This window comes from Leucoraja erinacea, unplaced genomic scaffold (assembly GCF_028641065.1).
Source record: "Leucoraja erinacea ecotype New England unplaced genomic scaffold, Leri_hhj_1 Leri_79S, whole genome shotgun sequence".
Lineage (NCBI taxonomy): Eukaryota > Metazoa > Chordata > Chondrichthyes > Rajiformes > Rajidae > Leucoraja > Leucoraja erinaceus.
Window position 1 is genome coordinate 134,603 of NW_026576729.1, and position 22,990 is coordinate 157,592.

Genomic DNA, 22,990 nt, shown 5'->3' on the forward strand with positions numbered 1-22,990 from the left:
AGGGTGTTTGATAGGCAGATAGATAGTTGTACAAAGGCCGGAGATGAAAAGATACTGGCTCTGCCAGGGCAGTGGTGCTTGTGGATTTTGGATAGAAACAGGCAGTGTGGGTTTGGAGAATGATAAGGTTGGAGGCTGTGGAGTTGATCAGATCAGTGACGGCTTGGGAAAAGTAGACCTGATGTGTCGGTCGAGGTATGAGGTTGTCCAAGAGCTGACGCCTGGCCATAACAGGGTAGAGGTAATCCTGCCAGGCTACAACAGCACCTCACTCACAAGTGGAAGATGCAGAAGAGTTGGCTGCCTGCTGCCCGCACTAGAAAGTTGGGTTGGATAAACTTTGATTGTTTTTGTTAGGGTGTTAGAGGCTGAGGGTTAACCTGACAATTGATAGAATTATGAGAGGCTTAAATAGGGAATGTGGTCATGGTCGTTTACCCAGTGTGAAAATTGCTAATATTGGAGGCATACAGTAGTTTTAATGTGAGATGGAAAACAATTAAAGAAATGTGCGGAGCAAGCGAGTGGCAGCAGGTGGTGGTAAACACTGGCCGGAGAGGTGGGTGAGGCAGATACAAAAGCAACATTTAAAAGGCATTGAGACAAGCACATGAACACACAGGGTATGGGGAGGGTGAAGGCAGAGGAGAATAGTTTAAAGTGGCATAATGTTTGGCACTGACAGGGTGGGCCAAAGGCCTGTTCCTGTGCTGTATTTCTATATGTCAAAACCCCCCAAAATCCCATGGCTCTTGGTAGCTGTTGGCCCCTCATCTCTGGCGATATCATAAATCCTGCCTGTTTTTAGACAATAGACAATAGACAATAGATGCAGGAGTAGGCCATTCGCCCCTACGAGCCATTCAATGTAATCATGGCTGATCATCCACAATCAGTACCCAGTTCCTGCCTTCTCCCCATATCCCCTGACTCCGCTATTTTTAAGAGCCCTATCTAGCTCTCTCTTGAAAGCATCCAGAGAACCTGCCTCCACTGTCCTCTGAGGCAGAGAATTCCACACTCACCACTCTCTGAGTGAAAAAAGTGTTTCCTCATCTCCGTTCTAAATGGTTTACTCATTATTCTTAAACTGTGGCCACTGGTTCTGGACTCCCCCAACATCAGGAAAATGTTTCCTGCCTCTAGTGTGTCCAAGCCCTTAACAATCTTATATGTTTCAATGAGAATGCCTCTCATCCTTCTAAACTCCAGAGTGTACAAGGCCAGCTGCTCCATTCTCTCAGCATATGACAGTCCCGCCATCCCGGGAATTAACCTTGTAAACCTATGCTGTACTCCCTCAATAGCAAGAATGTCCTTTCTCAAATTAGGGGACCAAAACTGCACACAATACTCCAGGTGTGGTCTCACTAGGGCTCTGTACAACTGCAGAAGGACCTCTTTGCTCCTATATTCAATTCCTCTTGTTATAAAGGTTTTTATGTTGGTTCTGAGTTGAATACCAAAACGTATGCAAATGGAACGAGTCTTTGTGATGGTGTGCCATCTCCCACGCTGCCTGAGACTGAGGACAGCTCACTGCGGGGCGGGGCGGAGCTGAGCCACCGTGCCCTTGAATGTGATGATTGAGACATACCCTGTAGATTAGGCTTCACTGAGTGGTGCACATGGCCAAGCGTCTTCCCACTGGACTCACATCACTGGTGCTGCAGTCCTATGTACTCGACTGGCTAGATGGGGCATCGGACTCCCTTGTGGAAAGGGAGATATACATGGAGCTGTGGGAACTAAACAGTGGGAAGGAAAATCAATTTTACACCAGTCAAAGGATTATCGACAAGGACAATTGACATGTGCACAGTAAATGAGACAGTAAGCTCCATTATAAGGGGCTAAAGGAAAGGTAACAGCATTTGACAGTAAGAAGGTAAACAATGTAAGTATAAATGAGGAAGAGCTATTTAGCTTATGCTTCTAAATGGAATATCAGAGTCATTGTTTCCAATCAACCATCAGAATCTCTCGTCAAGTAAAGCAGCAGCATGATTGCTGCAGGGGTCTGGAATCAATGGCAATAGGACTTCTCTGCCACTCTCTGCAGATCTGTTCCCTGAGCCACATCTCTATCTGTGCAAAGGCATGTCTACACATGGAGAGGCAGAGAAAGGGCATGTCCATACACTGACGGAGTAGAGACACGAGGGGTTGCAGATGCAAAAACACAAAGTGCTGGAGGAAGCACAAAGATCAGCACATCTTGTGTAGAACAGACAATGCTGGAGGAATTCAGGCAGCATCTGACGGGGAAATGGACAGGTGATGTTTCTTGCTAGCTCTTGCCTCACCCCCCTCACCTCTTTGTACTGGCTATCTCCCCTCCATGCTTTCAGTCCAGGTGATGTCTCAATTTGGAATGCCAACTGACCATTGCCCTCCGCAGACGCTGTTCCTGTCCCTCCAACATTTGTTTTTTTTTTGCACTGAGTAAATAGAATCTGCAGTTATGGCATTTCAGTACCGCGAGGACTTTGGAATATAACTTTAGGAAAGATCACACATTTATACTCAGAGGGATGGAAATCTTGACATCATCTGGGTACAGACACGTTCCCTAAGCCCAGGTTTCTCTTCCACTTTCTACATAGATACATCTCCTCAGCTCAGATGATACACCTCTCCCACACACTCTGCCGTTTGTCATTGTCCAGCTACATCGCTTTCCTTCCATAAGTTTTAATGTTATTCAACAGGGTGTCACTCTATTAAATAGTTTTGGGCCTTCAATTACATCGTTTCTTTGCATCGGGATGGTTTCTTAGAGTAGTTTGTGATGGAGCCTACCAGAGAAATTCTGCAGTGTTGTGTTATGAACCGGATTTGGTTAGGGAACTTAAGGTAAAGAAACCACTAGGTGGTAGTGAGCACAATATAATGTTTAACCTGCAGGTGAAATTGGATGTGTCGGTATTACAGCTGAGCAAAGGCGACTACAGAGGCATGAGTGAGGAACCGGCCAAAGTTGACTAGATGGGGACCCTAGCAGGAATGACGGTGGAACAGCAATGGCAGGAAATTCTGGAAATCATGGCAAAGAATTCCACAGATTCACCACCCTCTGACTAAATAAATTCCACCTCATCTCCTTCCTAAAGGAAAGTCCTTTAATTCTGAGGCTGTGACCTCTGGTCCTAGACTCTCCCACTAGTGAAAACATCCTCTCCACATCCACTCTATCCAAGCTTTTCACTATTTGGTACCTTTCAATGAGTAACCAGTCCGGCCTCATTCTTCTAAACTAAGTACAGGCCCAGTGCCGTCAAACGCTCATCATATGTTAACCCACTCATTCTTGGGATCATTCTTGTAAACCTCCTCTGGACCTTCTCCTGGGCCAGCACATCATTCTTCTGATGGGGTGCTCACAATACTCAATTGCTCAGAATAATTCAGAAGATGCAGGATCTTTTCATTCCAAAGAGTAAGAAAGATTCCAGGGGGAGAATGAGGCGACCATGGCTGACAAGGGAAGGCAAGGACAGCATAAAACCCAAAGAGAAGGTGTATAACATGGCAAAGATTAGTGGGAAGCTTTTATAAAACAACAGAAGGTAACTAAAAAGGCAAGACGGGGAGAGAAGAAGAAATATGAAGGTAAGCTAGCCAATAATATAACACAAAGCAAAAGTTATTTCAGAAGTATAAAGAGCACGAAAGAGGCAAGAACTGGAGAATGATGCTAGGGAAGTGATAAAGAGGAATAAAGAAATGGCAGAGGAGTTGAATAACTTTTTTGCATCAGTCTTCAGAGTCAAAGACACAAGCAATGTGCCTGGTCAGGGGGTGGAAGTTAGTGTCATGGCTATTACTAAGGAGAAGACCACTTAGGAAGTTCAGCAAGTCCCCTACAACTCTCACCAACTTCTACAGATGCACCATAGAAAGCATTTAATCAGGATGCATCACAGCACGGTTTGGGAAACAGCTCCATCCAAGACCACAAGAAATTACAGCAAATTGTGGACGCAGCCCAGACCATCACACAAACCAACCTCCCTTCCATTGACTCCATCTACACCTCAAGCTGCCTTGGCAAGGCCAGCAACATAATCAAGGACCAGTCACACCCTGGCCATTCCCTCTTCTCCCCTCACCCATTGGGCAAAAGGTACAGAAGTATGAAAACGTACACCTCCAGATTCAGGGACAGTTTCTTCCCAGCTGTTATTAGGTAACTGAACCATCCTACCACAATTAGAGAGCAGTCCTGAACTACTATTTCCTCTGTGATCACATTAGATCTCATGGGATCCAAGGAGAGATGGCTGTATAGATGGAAAATTGGCTTCATGGAAGGAAGCAGAGGGCGATGGTGGAAGGTTGCTTCTTGGACTGGATGCCTGTGACTAGTGGTGAACCTCAGGGTTCGGTGCTGGGCCCGTTACTGTTTGTCATCTATATCAATGAATTGAATTGGATGAGAACATACAGGGCAAGATCAGCAAAAGTGAGTGGTTTTACAGATAGTGAAGATGGTTGTGAACAATTGCAGCAGGAGCTGGATCGATTGGCCAGGTGGACGGAGGAATGGTTGATGTAATTTAATACAGAGAAGTGTGAGGTGTTGCATTTTGGGATGTCAAACAAGGGCAGGATCGACACAGCAAATGGTAGGCCTCTGGGGAGTATTGTAGTGCAGAGGGATCTAGGAGTACAGGTGCATGGGTCCTTGAAGGTCGAGTCGCAGGTAGATAAGGTGGTCAAAAAGGCTTTTGGCACTTTGACCTTCATCAGTCGGAGTATTCAGTATACAAGTTGGGAGGTCATGTTGCAGTTGTATAAGACGCTGGTATAAGGCCGCATTTAGAATATTGTGTTCAGTTCTGGGCACCGTGTTATAGGAAAGATATTGTCAAGCTGGAAAGGGTTCAGAGAAGATTTAAGAGGATGTTGCCAGGACTAGAGGGTGTGAGCTATAGGGAGAGGTTGAGTAGACTGGGTCTCTATTCCATGGAGCGCAGGAGGATGAGGGGCGATCTTATAGAGGTGTACAAAATCATAAGAGGAGTAGATCGGGTAGATGCGCAAAGTCTCTTGCCCAGAGTAGGGGAATCGAGGACCAGAGGATATAGGTTTAAGTTGAAGGGGAAAAGAATTAATAGGAATTTAAGGGGTAACTTTTTCACACAAAGGATGGTGGGTGTATGGAACAAGCTGCCACAGGAAGTAGTTGAGGCTGGGACTATCCCATTGTTTAAGAAACAGTTAGACATGTACATGGATAGGACAGGTTTGGAGGGATATGAATCAAATGTGGGCAGGTGGGACTAGTGTAGCTGGGATACGTTGGCCGATATGGGCAAGTTGGGCCGAAGCAAGAACGGAACTCAATATCAAAACATGGAGGGGACGGTGGACACAATTTCTTAGCGGCCACGCGCGCAGGCGCACGCTCACACACACGCGCGAGGCTTCGGAAGCCCAATCCAACGCTAAAAACGGCGATTTTAAAATCGGGATCACAAAAACTTGGGTGGGATGTTCCCACCTCTCAAAACATGGGAGGGACGTGTCCCCTCTGGCCCCCCCGGGTTTTCCGCCCCTGGGCCGAAGGGCCTGTTTCCACACTCTATATCACTCATTGGTGACCCTCTGTCCATCTTTGATTGGATTTTGCTGGCTTTACCTTGCACTAATCGTTATTCCCTTTTCATGTATCTGTACATGGTGGATAGCTCGATTGTAATCATGTACCGTCTTTCCGCTGACTCGATAGCACGCAAGAAATGCTTTTCACTGTACATCGGTACAAGTGACAATCAACTAAACTAAACTGAGACAAAAATGCTGGAGAAACTCAGCGGGTGAGGCAGCATCTATGGAGCGAAGGAATTGGCGACTTTTCAGGTCGAGACCCTTCTTCAGACTGATGTCGTGGGGCGGGAAAAAGAAAGGAAGAGGCGGAGACAGAGGGCTTGTGGGAGAGCTGGGAAGGGGAGGGGAAGGAGGGAGAAAGCAGGGACTACCAGAAATTGGACGTCAATGTTCATATCGCTGGGGTGTAAAATACCCAAGCGAAATACGAGGTGCTGCTCCTCCAATTTGCGCTGGGCCTCACTGGCAATGGCAGAGGCCCAGGACAGAAAGGTCAGTGTGGGAATAGGAGGGAGTTGAAGTGCTGAGCCACCGGGAGATCAGGTTGGTTATTGCGAACTGAGCGGAGGTGTTGGGCGAAGCGATCGCCAAGCCTACCCTAGGTCTCACTGATGTAGAGAAGTTGACACCTGGAACAGTGGATGCAATAGATGAGGTTGGAGGAGGTGCAGGTGAACCTCTGCCTCACCTGGAAAGACGGCTTGGGTCCTTGGATGGAGTCAAGGGGGGAGGTAAAGCGACAAGTGTAGCATTTCCTGAGGTTGCAAAGTAAAGTACCAGGAGAGGAGGTGGTTTGGGAGGGAAGGAATGAAAGGGACGAAAGTTACGGAGGGGACGATCTCTGGGGAAAGCAGAAAGAGGAGAAGATGGGAAGATGTGGCCAGTGGTGGGATCCCGTTGGAGGTGGCGAAAATGTCGGAGGATTATCTGTTCTATGTGACAGCTGGTAGGGTGGAAGTGCAGGACAAGGAGGACTCTGTCCTTGTTACAGGTAGGGGGATGGGGAGTGAGAGCGGAGCTACCGAATATAGAGGAGACCCTGGTGAGAGCCTCATCTATAATAGGTGAGGGTCTCATCTATTATGGATGAGAGCTGTACTACAAACCCACTGACTCCCATGCCTATCTGGACTACACTTCTTCCCACCCTGCTTCCTGTAAGGACTCCATCCCCTATTCCCAATTCCTCCGTCTGCGCCGCATCTGCACCCAGGATGAGGTGTTCCACACCAGGGCATTGGAGATGTCCTCATTCTTTAGGGAACGGGGATTCCCCTCTTCGACTATAGATGAGGCTCTCACCAAGGTTTCTTTTATCCAAGGTATATCCTGCAGCTCCGCTCTCACTCGTCCCCACTCGTAACAAGGACAGAATCCCCTTGTCCTCACCTTCCACCCCACCTTCCACCCTATCAGCCGTCGCATCTATATTACTAAAAGTCTGATCTTGACTGCTTTTGGCTCACTGTGCTGTGATTTACGAGAGAACACCATCACCTACGGCCGTCAGTTTTGGCCACCTCGCTCAGAGCCCCCCTCCGCCTTCCTGGACCAGAGGATTTTTCCCATCGATGAAAAATCAGAGAAATATTAATGTTTTTTTTTTAATTGACATTCTCTGTGCTGCCCCTGCTGGTAGGAGGGCGGAGGGACTATAAAACCCGGAAGTGGTGTGCCTCACTCAGTCTCTGCAAGATGGAGGAAGCCAGAGGGTCACATGTTTCTGAGCTCTGATTAACACTGAACACATGTCTACTCAACTGTGAGTGCTCTTAATGTGGTTTGAAAATGAAAATGTTAGGTATGTGATAATTAGCATATGTAATTAGTGTCTTGTGATATCTTGTGCAAGTACGCATGTGCACGGGGAGACTCAAGGTGGCATCCTGCAGTAAAGAAGCTTGTAAGATTACTCCTGTGTCCGAGCCTTATTCAAGTCAGTTCAAAGCATCCAAATACACAACAATTGGCGATGAGGATAAAAGAACGAAGATAAGAACAAGGCCAGCAAGAAGAATCGAAAACTAGTTTAAAAATAGAAGAATATTTGGAAACAAAGTGGAACAGCACCAACCCAAATGGTTTTGAATTGGCGCCAAAAAGAAAAAAAGGTAGGAACGGGAAGCAATGGCTCAGGGAAGAGCTAGGAAAACAAGCAGGGGCAGTAAGGGTCACCGAACACGGTGTCAGCTTACCTGGTATGTATCCAGGGCCGTGCAGCCCACAGCCAAGCCCAAGCAGCAGCCACAGACGTCAGGTGAGGGCCTAGTACCGTGAAGGCCACGGACAGATCCAGAGAGCCACTGACAAAAGAGGACCGTGTAGCCCACGGCCAGCCCCAGTAGAAGCCACCAACGTTGGGTGAGGGCCTCGTACCGTGAAGGCCATGGACAGGTCCAGAAGAGCACCGACAGAAGCTGAGTCTTCAGCCCAACCGGGAACAGTCAGCCCGGTGGGGGGAGAAAGTAAAGAAAGCCCGACCGTGAGCAGAAAAGCAGACAGGCCCGCGAGAGAAGCGTTGAGAAGCCGAGAAGCCTGGTCGCAGGGGACGGCCGAGAGCGGGGTAAGCACGGACGTGAAAGGAAGTCCGGCCCGAGCGAAGAGTGGGTCCGCGCGAGAGAAGCGGGACACAGCACTCAAGCACTTCAGCCCGGTCGGGAGCAGAGTCAGCCCGGTCGGGGAAGAAAGCTGAGAAAGCCCAGTCGCGGGAGACGGCCGAAAGTGGAGGAAGCTGAGAAAGCTGAGAGGCACAGTCCCGATGCTTGGAGCAGCGGGGACCAGCAGCAGAAGGGCAACAGCATCAGCTGAGCCAGCAGCAGCATCGGAGGTCCGGAGAATCCGAGACAGAGTTTAAAAGTAACAGTGAAGCCCGGGGGGAGCCAGCTAAAGCAGCAGTGGAGGTCGAGGATGAACCAGAGACCACAGGCCGCAAGCTGGAGCAGTGAAATCCTTCACAATAAAACTGTAATGCATTGTCACAGTAAAAGCAGGAATGTTGGATGTGTAATGCATTGGTCACATAATGTAATGCATTAGGAATATGTTTAAAACGTTGTAGTTTGCCTATTAACAGGAAATGTTGGTTAATAGTATAAATCTATTATGTTAGGTATGTAATAGAAAGGGTGTTACCTGCCTCCAAGTTAAAGGGGGAGGAGTGTTAGGTATGTGATATTTAGCATATGTAATTAGTGTCTTGCATATATGATTAGTGTCTTGTGATATCTTGTGCAAGTACGCATGCACACGGGGGGAGACTCAAGGTGGCATCCTGCAGTAAAGAAGCTTGTAAGATTACTCCCGTGTCCGAGCTTTATTCAAGTCAGTTCAAAGCATCCAAATACACAACAGAAAATATGTTTGGTTTGAAGTAAACAGACACTGCATGCAAATGGTTGTTTTGGGGGTTTAGGTTGAAGTAAAAAGGCACTGCATGCAATGGTTGTTTGGGGGGTTTGGGTTGTAGTGAAAAGGCACTGCATGCAAATGGTTGTTTGGGTTGAAGTGAAAAGGCACGGCATGCAAATGGTTGTTTGGGGGGTTTGGGTTGTAGTGAAACGGCACTGCATGCAAATGGTTGTTTGTCTAAACTTGACTGTGATTTTTGGCCATCTTACTCAGTCCCCCTCTGCTCATCAGGTGCAGAGGATTCTTCCCATCAATGAAAAACAAAAGTGTTATAGTGTTTAAAAAATGTTGGGAATCTCTCGCCTGTCAATCACGCCATGAAGGCCACACCTTTTCCGGTGGGAGGGGGAGGGATTGTAAAACCCAGAACTGTGGGTGTGGCTCAGTCTCTGCATGATGGGGGAGGGAGAGGTCACGACTGTCTGAGCTGTGAATCAACTGAACACACTGAATGTCTACTGAACTGTGTTTTGTGTGGTTTTTATGGTGGTTTCACCCTGCTTGAAATAGTATGAAACTGCATTTGACCAGGGAGTTACGGAGGGAACGGTCTCTGCGGAAAGTGGTGGCCTTGCACGAAATGGTATGAAACTGCATTTGAATGTAGTGTCGTTGCACCTTGCATGAAATGGTATGAAACTGCATTTGAATTTGGTGGCCTTGCACCCTCCTTGAAATGGGATGAAACTGCACTTGAATTTGGTGGCATTGCACCCTGCTTGAAGTAGTTGGAAACTGCATTTGAATTCAGTGGCCTTGCACCCTGCTTGAAATGGTAGGAAAATGGATTTGAATTTGGTGGCCTTGCACTCTGCTTGAAATGGAATTTCACGAAATAGCCGTGAGTCAACTGCCAGCCCACCAGCCGTGAGTGAGCTGCCAGCACATCAGGCTTGAGGGACTGAGCTGCCACCCTTAGAATCCATTTGGCCCACAATGTCCATACTAGCCCTCTGGAGACCAGTAGTCCCTGCAGCCAAAAACACCCATACCAGCGCTCCAGAAAGCCCCCACTTGCCACCAATATTGGAATTGGTGGCGAGGTGGAATATTACGTCGGGGACCAGCCCTCCCATGTGAACATGGGACCCAACGGGTCCCACTTAGTCTAGTACAACATATAATACTCCAACATTTTCGCCACCTCCAACGGGATCCCACCACTGGCTACATCTTCCCATCTCCTCCCCTTTCTGCTTTCCGCAGAGACCGTTCCCTCCGTAACTCCCTGGTCAATTCGTCCCGTCCCACCCAAACCACCCCCTCCCCGGGTACTTTCCCTTGCAACCGCAGGAAATGCTACACTTGTCGCTTTACCTCCCCCTTCGACTCTATCCAAGGACCCAAGCAGTCTTTCCAGGTGAGGCAGAGGTTCACCTGCACCTCCTCCAACATCTACTGCATCCGCTGTTCCAGGTGTCAACTTCTATACATCGATGAGACCAAGCGCAGGTTTGGCGATCGCTTAGTCCAACACCTCCGCTCAGTTCGCAATAACCAACCTACCAATATACTGGGAAAATCATAGCGGGAAGGGGTATTGATTGGGGATGATCAGCCATGATCACATTGAATGGCGGCGCTCGCTTGAAGGGCCGAATGGCCTAGTCCTACACCTATTGTCCATTGTCTATTGACTCTAAAATCTTACCAACCACTGAAGTCAGGCTAACCGGCCTATACTTTCCGCTCTTCTGCTTTGCTCCCTTCTCGTATAGCAAACCATTCCTAACATTAGTGATCCTTGCAACTACTACCTCCACAATCTGTGAGGCCACCTCCAGGTGGTGCAGTCCATCTGGTCCAGGTGACTTATCCACCCTCAGACCTTTCAATTTCATCGCACCAGCTCCTTAGTACTGCCACTCCACTAACTTCCACCCCGGACTATCTAGGATTGCAGGCACACTGCTGGTGTCTTCCACTGTGAAGACTGATACAAAAAAGTTATTCAATTCCTCTGACATTTCTAGATTTCCTGTTATCACTTCTCTTGCATCATTCGCCAGTGGCCCAACGTCCACTCTTGCCTCTTTTTCACACTTCATATATCCGTAGAAACTCTTGCTATCCTTTTATATTATTGGCTAGCTTACATTTGTACTTCATCTTTTCTCTCCGTATTGTCCTTTTAGTTTCCTTTTGTTGTTCTTTAAAACATCCCAATCCTCTGGCTGCCCACTAATCTTTGCAATGTTATGTAGCTTTCTCTTTTGCTTTTATGTTGTCGTTGACCTCCCTTGTCAGCTATGGTCAGTTTCTTCGCCCCTGGAATCCTTCTTCCTCTTTGGAATGAAATGATCCTGTACCTTCAGAATTATCTGCGGAAGCTGACCTTACTCTCCTATCCCTTCTTAAACCTTCCGTCCTATTACTTCTGGAGACTTCAGTAACCTCTCCTGCACTTTCCTTGTCTTTAACTTCACCCATACACCTCCACTTTCCCGCACTGTTTAGTTTACCAACCGCTCGAGGGCCCTGGTTATGCAGTTTGCCAGGACCCTGGTCCCAGCCGGGATCAAGTGGAGTCTGTCCCATTGGAACAGCTCCCTCTTTCCCCAATACTGGTGCCAATGTCAACAAATTCAAATCCACTTCTCACACACCAATCTTTCAGCCTGACGTTCAACTCTTGCATCTTCTCAACCCAATGCCAATTTGCTCATGGCTCAAGTAGTAATGAAGAGATTATTACCTTTTTGGCTACCTTTTCGAAATATACGGTAGTGGCATTTAAAATACTTTTAGACAGGTATATGAATATTCAAGGAATGGAAGGATATAGATTATGCACAGGTAGATAAGAGATGATCTTGCCATCTGTGGAGAACATGGATAGGTGACGTTTCACAGAGTGCTGGAGTAACTCAGCGGGTCAGGCAGCATCTGTGGAGAACAATTTTCTATCCATGTCAGCACTCTACCCCCAATACCATGTGTCGTAATTTTTCCCCACTAATCTCCTATGTGGGACCTTATCAAATGTTTTCTGAAAGTCCAGATACACTACATCCACTGGCTCTCCCTTGTCCATTTACCTAGCTATATCCTTAAAAAATTCCAGATTAGTCAACATGATTTCCCCTTCTTAAATCCATGCTGACTCTGACCGATCCTGCTAATGCTATCCAAATGTGCCGCTATTCAATCTTTTATATTGTATTGTATTGTATTGTATTCAATTTATTGTCATTGTCTCAATTTGAGACAACGAAATGAATTTTCCTTACAGGCAGTATCATTAAAAAAAAATCACAAAGAAATTATAAAAATAAATAATAAATAAATAATAAAACATATTAAAAATAAAATTGAAATTGAATTAAAATTAAAAAAAAAAGCACAAATACAGAAGTCCACGACACAACATAACATAAATGGCACCCAGGTGAGGACGGCACCATAGTCCAGCCAGCCTCCCCTCCGTGTTCATCCGTGGACGGGGCCTTCCAAGCACCCGCAGTCGCCGCCCCGGGTGGCCCGATGTTCAGGCCCTCACGCCGGGCTGGTGGAACGCCGACGCCGAACCCCTGACGGTGAGCAGCCTCCTCCTCAGCGGCCCGGACCTTCTGATCAGCCGCCTCCCGCTGCCGGAGTCTGCAGCTCCCGAGTCTGCAGGTTGAGCCGGGCAGAGTCACAGGACCCCGCGTTGATTAGTCAGCGCCGCCCGCGTTGGGAGCTCTGCAAACCGCAGCTCCGTGATGTTGGTGCAGCAGGTCCAGCACTCCGGGCTCCAAACGGCAACCCCCGGTAAGGCATTGCCAGCCCCGCGATGTTCCAGCGCTGTCCCGCCGCTGCTGGAGCTCCGGTCGATCCCGTCAGGAAAGGCCGCGCCAATCCAGGTAGGTAGGCCGCTGTGGGGGGGGGGGGGGAGGACGCGACTCGAATAATAGTCGCGTCCTCACCAGGAAGCGGCTGAAGGATAATTGACTCCAGCATCTTCCCCACCACCGATGTCAGGCTAACTGGTCTATAATTCCCTGTTTTCTCTCTCCCACCTTTCTTAAAAAGTGGGATAACATTAGCAACCCTCCAATCCACAGGAACTGATCCTGAATCTATAGAACATTATAAATGTATTACCAATGCATCCACAATTTCTAGAGCCACTTCCTTAAGTACACTGGGATGCAGACCATCAGGCCCTGGGGATTTATCAGCCTTCAGTCCCATCAGTCTATACACCATTTCCTGCCTAATATGGATTTCCTTCAGTTCCTCTGTCATCCCAGATCCTCTGGCCACTACTATATCAGGAAGATTGTTTGTGTCCTCCTTAGTGAAGACGGATCCAAAGTACCTGTTCAACTCATCTGCCATTTCCTTGTTCCCCATAATAAATTCACCTTTTTCGGTCTTCAAGGGTCCAACTTTGGTCTTAACTAATCTTTTCCTGCAATTCCTTAGTTCTATCCATACTGACTCCACATCTCCTGTTTCAATGTCACCCCTTGCAAGGGATTGAATTTGATTCCTCACCAACAGGGCTACCCTACCCCCTCTGTGAAACGTCACCCATCCATGTTCTCCACAGATGCTGCCTGACCCGCTGAGTTACTCCAGCACTCTGTGGAAGGTCACCTATCCATGTTCTCCACAGATGCTGCCTGACCCACCCGCTGAGTTACTCCAGCTCTCTGTGAAACGTCACCTATCCATGTTCTCCACAGATGCTGCCTGACCCGCTGAGTTACTCCAGCTCTCTGTGAAACGTCACCTATCCATGTTCTCCACAGATGCTGCCTGACCCGCTGAGTTACTCCACTCTATATTTCACAATAAAAATTGTAACAGACGCTCATGAAACAATTGCACCTTACCTGACACTGGGATTATTCTCACTGAGGTTGGATCTTTCTGATACTTCATCAGTGTTGTCAGTCTCTTTCGTCAGGTAATACGTGAGCAGTCCGAATGCCACAAGTAGTAAGATCAGAATCAGCACCAGAAATATCATCAGCCAAATGGGTGTACCTGGAGGAAAGCAGGTGGAACGGTTCAAAGCTATTGAGTAGGAAGAAATCTGAAGTATCACTTCAATAAAGACACAAAGTATTTTGGACTGATTTAGGTGGGGTGGGGTGAGGTGGGGGTTAGGGGATGTGGAAGAAAGCAAGACGACAGGAGGGGTGGGACAAAGTGTAGGCAGAACAGAGATTAGATGAACACAGAAGACAGGGGTTTTGATAGGCAGATGGTTGAACAAAGGGCAGCGATGAGAAAACAGATGCAAGGCAAAAGGATTGGAGTTGCTAATAGTGTAGCCAGCAGAAGGAGTGTAGGCCATGGGAGAGGGGAGAAATTAGTGTGAGTCCAGGTGGAGTAGAGGGGAGGGGGAGGGGGAGGGGGGGGATATGAGGTGTGAGTCCAGGTCGAGCACAGGGGTGGGGGGGGGGATATGAGGTGCGATTCCTCCAATTTATGTGTTCCCTCACTGCCAAAGGCAGAGGCCCAGGACAGAAAGGTCAGTGTGGGAATGGGAAGGGGCATTAAAATGGTGGCAACCGGGATATGTGGTAGGCCTTGGTGGATCGAGCACGTTTCCGGTGAAATGGTCGCCGAGTCTAAGCTTGGTCTCGCCGATGTACAGGATCTCAAAAGGTGAAAGGTGATGGGGAGAAGGACATAGGTATGAACATTGAATTCTAACCTTTCTCCCTGACACCCTTCCCTGTCTTTCACCCCCTCCCCCCATCCTTCCCTGGGCTCCCCCTGGACTCAAACCTATTTCTGCCCCCCCCACCCACCCAACTTCCTCTCGCTTCACAATTTGCCAATCTTCAATTCTTTTGTCTCACACCTTCCGTTGAAAGCTCTGCTTTTGCACCAACCATTTGCCAAAGAAAAGCCTTCTTCTTGTGTCTACATATCACCTGCCATGCTTTGTCATCAGTTCACGTTCATAAATTGCAGGAGCAGAATTAGGCTATTCAGCCCATCAAGTCTACTCTATCATCAAACACTCATCATATGATAACCCAATCATCCCTGGGATCATTCTCCTTAACCTCCTCTGGACAGGTGTAGCATCTCTTGCGTGTTGCCCCCTCAACACACCTGTCGCTTCACCTCCCCCCTCGACCACTTTCCACTGCAACCGCAAGAAATGCTACACCTGTCGCTTTACCTCCCCCAAGCAGTCGTTCCAGGTGCAACAGAGGTTCACCTGCACCTCCTCCAACCTCATCAATTGCATCCGCTGCTCTAGATGTCAGCTGATCTACATCGATGAGACCAAGAGTAGGCTTGCGATCGTTTTGCCGAACACCTCCGCTCGGTCCGCACTAACCAACCTGACCTCCCGGTGGCTCAGCACTTCAACTCTCCCTCCCATTCCGTATCCGACCTCTCTGTCCTGGGCCTCCTCCACGGCCAGAGTGAGCAACACTGGAAATTGGAGGAACAGCACTTCATATTCGACTTGGGGAGTCTGCATCCTGGTGGTATGAACATTGAATTCTCACAATTCTGTTAACCCTTGCGGTCTCTTTCCCTTCCTACCTCAGCCCTCGGGCTCCTCCTCCTCCTTTTTCCTTTCTTCTCCCCGCCTCCCCCCACCCCCTATCATTTGAAGAAAGGTTTCGGCCTGAAACGTTGCCTATCTCCTTCGCTCCATAGATGCTGCTGCACCCGCTGAGTTTCTCCAGCATTTTTGTGTGCCTGGATATAGGGTGCAAGTTGAATTAAGAATTAAAATTGGCATGTCGTAAAGTTAATGCTACGGTTGTTATGAGAGATTTCAACATGCAGGTAAACTGGAAAAATCAGGTTGGTACTGGACCACAAGAAAAAGAGTTTGTAGAGTGCCTCCGTGATAGATTCTTAGAACAGCTTGTACTGGAGCCTACCAGAGAGAAGGCAATTCTGGATTTAGTGTTGTGTAACTTGAGGTTAAGTATCCATTTGGAGATAGTGACCATAATATGGTAAATTTTAATCTACAATTTGAGAAGGGTAAATCGGAGGTATCAGTGATACAATTGATCAAAGGGTACTATTGAGCCATGAGGGAGGAGCTGGCCAAAGTTGACTGGAAAAATTCCCTAGCAGGGATGACAGTGGAACAACAATGGCAAGTATTTCTGGGAATAATACAGAAGGTGCAGGATCAGTCCAATCCAATGAGTAAGTAAGATTTCAAGGGGAGTAAGGGGTGACCGTGGTTGACAATGGATGACAGGAAGAGTATAAAAATAAAAGATAAGTACAACGTAGCAAAGATGAGTGGGAAGCAAGAGGATTAGGTAATGTTTAAAGAGCAACAGAAGATAACTAAAAAGACAATACGGGGAGAAAAGATGAGGTACGAAGGTAAGCTAGCCAAGAATATAAAGCAGGATAGTAAAAGCTTCTTTAGGTATGTGAAGAGGACAAAATTAGTTAAGACCAAAGTTGGACCCTTGAAGACCTTAAAATCTGAATTTATTATGGGGAAAAAGGAAATGGCAGATGTTGAACAGGCACTTTGGATCTGTCTTCACTAAGGAGGACACAAACAATCTTCCTGATATAGTAGTGGCCAGAGGATCTGGGGTGCCAGAGAAACTGAAGGAAATCTGCATTAGGCAGGAAATGGTGTTGCATAGACTGATGGGACTGAAGGCTGATAAATCCCCAGGGCCCGATGGTCTGCATCCCAGGGTACTTAAGGAAGTGGCTCTAGAAATCGTGGATGCATTGGTGATACTTTTCCAATGTCCTATAGACTCAGGATCAGTTCCTGTGGATTGGAGGGTAGCTAATGTTATCCCACTTTTTAAGAAGGGCCGGAGAGAGAAAACAGGGAATTATAGACCAGTTAGCCTGACATCGGTGGTGGGAAGATGCTGGAGTCAATTATAAAAGATGAGATAGCAGTACATTTGGATAGCAGTAACAGGATGGGTCCGAGTCAGCATGGATTTACGAAGGGGAAATCAAGCTTGGCTAATCTTCTGGAATTTTTTGAATATGTAACTAGGAAAATGGACAAGGGAGAGCCAGTGGATGTAGTGTACCTGGACTTTCAGAAAGCATTTGATAAGGTCCCACATAGGAGATTAGTGGGCAAAATTAGGGCACATGGTATTGGGGGTAGAGTGCTGACATGGATAGAAAATTGGTTGGCGGAGAGGAAACGAAGAGTAGGGAGATGGACGGTTCGGCTAGTGAGGCTATATGGGTGGAGCTGAGGAACAAGAAAGGGATGATCACCTGGTTGGAGGTGTACTACAGACCCTCATATAGTCAACGGGAATTAGAAGAACAGATATGACAGGAGATTGCAGACAGCTGCAGGTCAAATAAGGTTGTTATAGTAGGGGATATTAACTTTCCCAATATAGACTGGGAAAATCATAGTATGAAAGGATTAGATTGGGTGCAATTCCTCAAAAGTGTTCAGGAGAGTTTTCTTAAGCAGTATGTGGAGGTCCCCACATACTGTTTATGAGAATCCCACAGATTCATAATTCTGTCTGTCTATTTTTCACCCATAACTCTCTGGGTGAAAAAGTTGTTCCTCATCTCAGTCCGAAATGGCCTACCCCTTATTCTTAAACTGTGACCCCTGGTTCTGGACTCCCCCAACATCGGGAACATTTTTCCTGCATCTAGAAACATAGAAACTAGGTGCAGGAGTAGGCCATTCGGCCCTTCGAGCCTGCACCGCCATTCGATATGATCATGGCTGATCATCCAACTCAGTATCCCATCCCTGCCTTCTCTCCATACCCCCTGATTCCTTTAGCCACAAGTGCCGCATCTAACTCCCTCTTAAATATAGCCAATGAACTGGCCTCAACCTCCTTCTGTGGCAGAGAATTCCAGAGATTCACCACTCTATGTGTTTCTATAAGATCCCCCCTCAATCTACTAAATTCTAGCGTGGACAAGCCGAGTCTATCCAGTCTTTCTTCATATGATAGTCCTGACATCCCAGGAATCAGTCTGGTGAACCTTCTCTGTACTCCCTCTATGGCAAGAATGTCTTTCCTCAGATTAGGAGACCAAAACTGTACGCAATACTCCAGGTGTGGTCTCACCAAGACCCTGTACAACTGCAGTAGAACCTCCCTGCTCTTATACTCAAAACCTTTTGCTATGAATGCTAACATACCATTTGCTTTCTTCACTGCCTGCTGCACCTGCATGCCTACTTTCAATGACTGGTGTACCATGACATCCACGTCTCGTTGCATTTCCCCTTTTCCTAATCGGCCACCATTCAGATAATAGTCTGCTTTCCTGTTTTTGCCACCAACGTAGATAACCTCACATTTATCCACCTCACATCTAGCCTGTCCAATCCTTTAAAAATGTTATATGTTTCTATAAGATCCCCTCTCATTCTAAATTCCCGTGAAGACAAGCCCAGTCGACTCATTATTTCACTATATGTCAGTTCACCCATCCCGGGAATTAACCTGGTGAACCTACGCTGCACTCCCTCAAAAGCAATCACAATCACAATCAATCACAATATTACTTTATTAGCCAAGTATGTTTTACAACACACGAGGAATTTCATTTGCCAGTCATACAAATAAAAAGCAACAGGACACACAAAACACATTTTAACATAAACATCCACCACAGTGACTCCTCCACATTGCTCACTGTGATGGAAGGCAAAAAAAGTTCAATCTCTTCCCTTAGTTCTCCCGCGGTCGGGGGCCCCGAGCCCTCCGTTGACGGGACGATCTTCACTCCCGTAGCCAGCGGCGTTTGGGCCCTCCACGTTGGGGCGATCAGCTCCTGCATCAGGGGTGATGTCAGCTTCCCCGCGCCGGGCGATCAAACCCCGCGTCGGGGCTGGTCGAGCTTCTGCATTCGTCGGAGCTTCCGACTAGCCTCCCCCGAGACCGCAGGCCACAGTTGGAGCAAGGGATTGGCTCCGATATTAAGTCCGCGCCACGCTGTGGGGCCCAAGGTCAGTCCAGGGAAGCTTCCAGCTCCATCGATGGTAGGCCGCAGAGAGACCGGAGAGGTGACCTGGAAACATCGCATCTCCAGCAAGGTAAGAAACTGAAAAAAAAGGTTTCCCCCACCAACTCCCCCCCTCCCCCCGACATAAAACAAACCAGACAACATTTACACAAACTTATAAAACGCACAAAAAAATTAAAAAAAGACCCTGGTGGTCCTTCCTCATATTAGGAGACCAAAGTTGCACACAATACTCCAGGCGCGGTCTCACCAGGGCCCTGTACAACTGCAGTAGGACCTCCTTGCTCCTATACTCAAATCCTCTCGCAATGAAGGCCAACATTCCATTAGCTTTCATCACTGCTTGCTGTACCTGCATGCTAACTTTCAGTGACTGATGTACAAGCACACCCAGGTCTCGTTGCACTTCCCCTTTTCCTAATCTGACATCATTCAGATAATAATCTGCCTTCCTGTTCTTGCCACCAAAGTGGATAGCCTCACATTCTGCCCACTCACCCAACCTATCCAAGTCACCCTGCAGCCTCGTAGCATCCTCCTCGCAGCTCACTCTGCCACCCAGCTTTGTGTCATCCGCAATCTTAGAGATGTTACATTTAATTCCCTCGTCTAAATAGCTTACCTGCCTCTGATGTGAGGCTCAACAACCTAGATTCCCTGGATTCTCTCTACTTCCCTTCCAAAGGAACAACATGTTACCGATGTTCCCGATGTTGGGGGAGCACAGAACCAGGGGCCACAGTTTAAGAATAAGGGGTAAGCCATTTAGAACGGAGACGAGGAAACACTTTTTCTCACAGAGAGTGGCGAGTCTGTGGAATTCTCTGCCTCAGAGGGCGGTGGAGGCCGGTTCTCTGGAAGCTTTCGAGAGAGAGTTAGATAGGGCTCTAAAAAATAGCGGAGTCAGGGATTATAGGGAGAAGGCAGGAACGGGGTACTGATTGGGGATGATCAGCCATGATCACATTAAATGGCGGTGCTGGCTCGAAGGGCCGAATGGCCTACTATTGTCTATTGTCTATTAGCTACTCTCCTGTCCTCTGGGACCTCGCCTGTGGCTCGCGAAGATGCAGATATCCCCAGGTCCTGGGCATTCATCTATCTTAATGATCTTCAAGAGCCCCAAAACCTCCTCCTCCTGAATATCAAACCGCCACTGCATATTAGTGTTCTCCACACTGATCTCACAGTCCTCCATGTCCTCCTCCTTGGTCTTGTAGACTTGCATACAATCATGCGGGAAATAGATAGGATAAATACACAGAATCTTTTACACAAAGTAGGGGAATCAAGAAGAACCGGGGGACACAGGTTTAAGAGAAGTGGGGAAAGATTTACTGAGGGGCAACTTTTACACAGAGTGTGATGGATGTATGGAATGAGCTGCCAGAGGAGGTACTGCAGTGAGGCAGGTACTATTGCAGCATTTAAAAGACAGGCACATGGATAGGAAAGGTTTAGAGGGAGATAGGCCAAACATGGCAAACGGGGCTAGCTTAGATTGGGCATCTTGGACAGCATGCATGAAGAAAGAACAGGTCTTTCAGCCAACAATGTCTGTGTGAACAAGATACAAGATACAAGATACAAGATGAATTTAATTGTCACGTGTGCCAGATGGCACAGTGAAATGAATTCCCATACAGCCATACAATAAAAATAAACAGGACTCAACACACTATAGAATTCACACAAAACATCCCCACACAGCAGAACCAAAGTTTCCAACTGTGTGGGAAGGCACCAAAGTCAGTCTCTTCCCACTGTTCCCCGTGGTCAGGGTCTCCCCAAGCCCTCCGCAGTTGCAGCTACGGGCGGCCCGATGTCCAGGACCGCTCGCCGGGATGATACAAGTCCGACGTCGGGGCTGCGGGACGTCCTCAGCGGCGTGGACACCAGAGTCGGCCCCCTCCTACCGGAGTCGGCGGCTTCCAAAGTCCGCAGGCCGCGCCGGGTGGAGACTGCTGCTGTAGGCCCTCTGCAAGGCGCCCCAGGACTCCTCGGTGTTGTTCAGCGCCGCCCGCGTTGGAAGCTCTCCGCACCAGAGCTCCACGATGTTGGAGCAACGGCCCAGCGCTCCGGAGGTCCAAACGGCGACCCAGGTAGGCATCGCCCGCTCCGCGTTGACTCCAGCGCTGCGCCGCCGTTGTAGCAGCCCTGGTCCGGTTCCCGGTCCCCGGCAGGAAAGGCCGCTCCGATCCAGCTGGTAGGCCGCGAGGTGGGGGGCGAGGACGCGACTCGGAGAAATAGTCACGTCCCCGCCAGGAAGAGACTGGGAGACGGTTTCCCCCTTACCCTGCCCCCCTCCCCCACATAGAAAAGTAAAAGTTTCCCCCTAAAACAGACTTTGGACTAACTAAAAATAATAAAAAAGATGGAAATGACAGACAGGCTGTAGGTAGAGGCTGCTGCCAGGGCAGCGCCCCTAGTGGAGCATGATGCCAAGCTGAACTGATCTCATCCATCTGCCTGTGTGAGTTGAAGCAAACACCTGTTTCCGTGCTGAATCACTTTATCACTCTGAAGCAATCACTGTTTCTCTTTCCAGTGATGCTGCCTGACCAGTTGAGTGATTCCAGTATTTTCTATTTTATTTCAGATTTCCACAATCTATATTCCTTTTAATTTTCATGATTTTTTCCCCCTTGGCAGGGGTGTTCAGAACCAAGGGGTGACAGTACCAATATAAGTCATCTACAATGAGAGGAGAATAGCTTCCATCATCGAGAGAATGGAACATTTGGAATGCATCGCTTTGGAAGAATATTCATGGCTGAGATAAATTGATTTTTGAATGTTATTGGAATCTGGGAATAACTGATCACGGAAGGAATGAGTGTTGCTGAGATAAAGGATCAGACCAAATCATACTGCATGGAAACAGGCCCTTTGCCCATGCAGACATCGTCTCAGAATGGCAGAGGAGGCACAGGCCAAGAATGGTCTAATACTACTTCTCCATCTGACGTTCTTATGGAGGTAGTTGATTAGAGGAATGAGTGATTAGCTTGATTCAATTGAATCACATTGAATGACGGTGCTTGCTGGAAGGGCCGAATGCCCTACTCCTGCACGTATCGTCTATAAGCAAAGTTAGGCGGATATTGCAGTTTCTTACCTGTGTGCGCACAAGAGACCATTATGTCTGTAGTATCAGCCTTTCGGGTATCCTCATCCTGGTCAGACCTTGATCCTGCGGGAACTGAAAAAGCACACATTATCAATGAAGGACCATCGCAAGCAGACCATTAGAGTGGTCACTGCAGCTGGTCAATCAGTGGTCACTCACTACCTTTTCTGCAGAGTAGATTCTGATAGCATTGAATTGTGGTAACCACCTTGTACATCTACCAACTTTTCATCCATTTCATTGAGGACAGCCAGTTATGGTCAGTGAGCTTCTGTGGAGGTTAAAGAATGATCGATGCAGTCTCGAGTTGATTACTCGGGTGCAAGTGTGTGGATGGAATAGGTGACGTTTCGGGTCGAGACCCTTCGCTCCATAGATGCTGCCTCACCCGCTGAGTTTCTCCAGCATTTTTGTCTACCCTGGAGTATTGTGTGCAGTTTTAGTATCCCAATTTGAGGAAGGACATTCTTGTTATTGAGGGAGTGCAGCGTAGGTTCACAAGGTTAATTCCCTCAATAACAAGAACAGCATCTATGGAGCGAAGGGTCTCGACCCGAAACGTCACCTATTCCATCGCTCCATAGATGCTGCCTCACCCGCTGAGTTTCTCCAGCATTTTTGTCTACCTTCGATATTTCCAGCATCTGCAATTCCTTCTTAAACAATACTCCAGGTGTGGTCTCACTACGGCTCTGTTCAACTGCAGAAGGACCTCTTTGCTCCTATATTAAATTCATCTTGTTATAAAGGCCAACATACCATTTGCTTTCTTCACTGCCTGCTGACTTTCAGTGACTGATGAACAAGGAACCCCAGATCACATTGTACTTCCTCTTTTCCCAACTTGATTCTGTTTAGATAATAATCTGCCTTCCTGTTTTTGCCACCAAAGTGGATAACCTTACATTTATC

The 22,990-nt window shown here is 47.7% G+C and overlaps 1 protein-coding gene across 3 annotated transcripts in view; it reads right to left on the reverse strand.

Annotated features, from left to right (window-relative positions):
- LOC129694793 (disintegrin and metalloproteinase domain-containing protein 19-like) overlaps window positions 1-22,990 on the reverse strand; it is a 118,162-nt gene that overhangs the window by 8,671 nt on the left and 86,501 nt on the right. For 2 of the 3 annotated variants that reach the window (XR_008723043.1, XR_008723044.1), the window contains 3 exons: window positions 22,067-22,150; window positions 13,842-13,995; window positions 1,598-1,748 (listed from right to left, as the gene is read on the reverse strand). Coding sequence is in view for 1 of the 3 variants with exons in the window: in XM_055631555.1 (XP_055487530.1) it covers window positions 13,842-13,995; window positions 22,067-22,150 (238 nt within the window). In the remaining 2 variants the exon portion in view is untranslated. The remainder of the gene's footprint in view (window positions 1-1,597; window positions 1,749-13,841; window positions 13,996-22,066; window positions 22,151-22,990) is intronic. The other variant, XM_055631555.1, reaches the window with a different exon arrangement.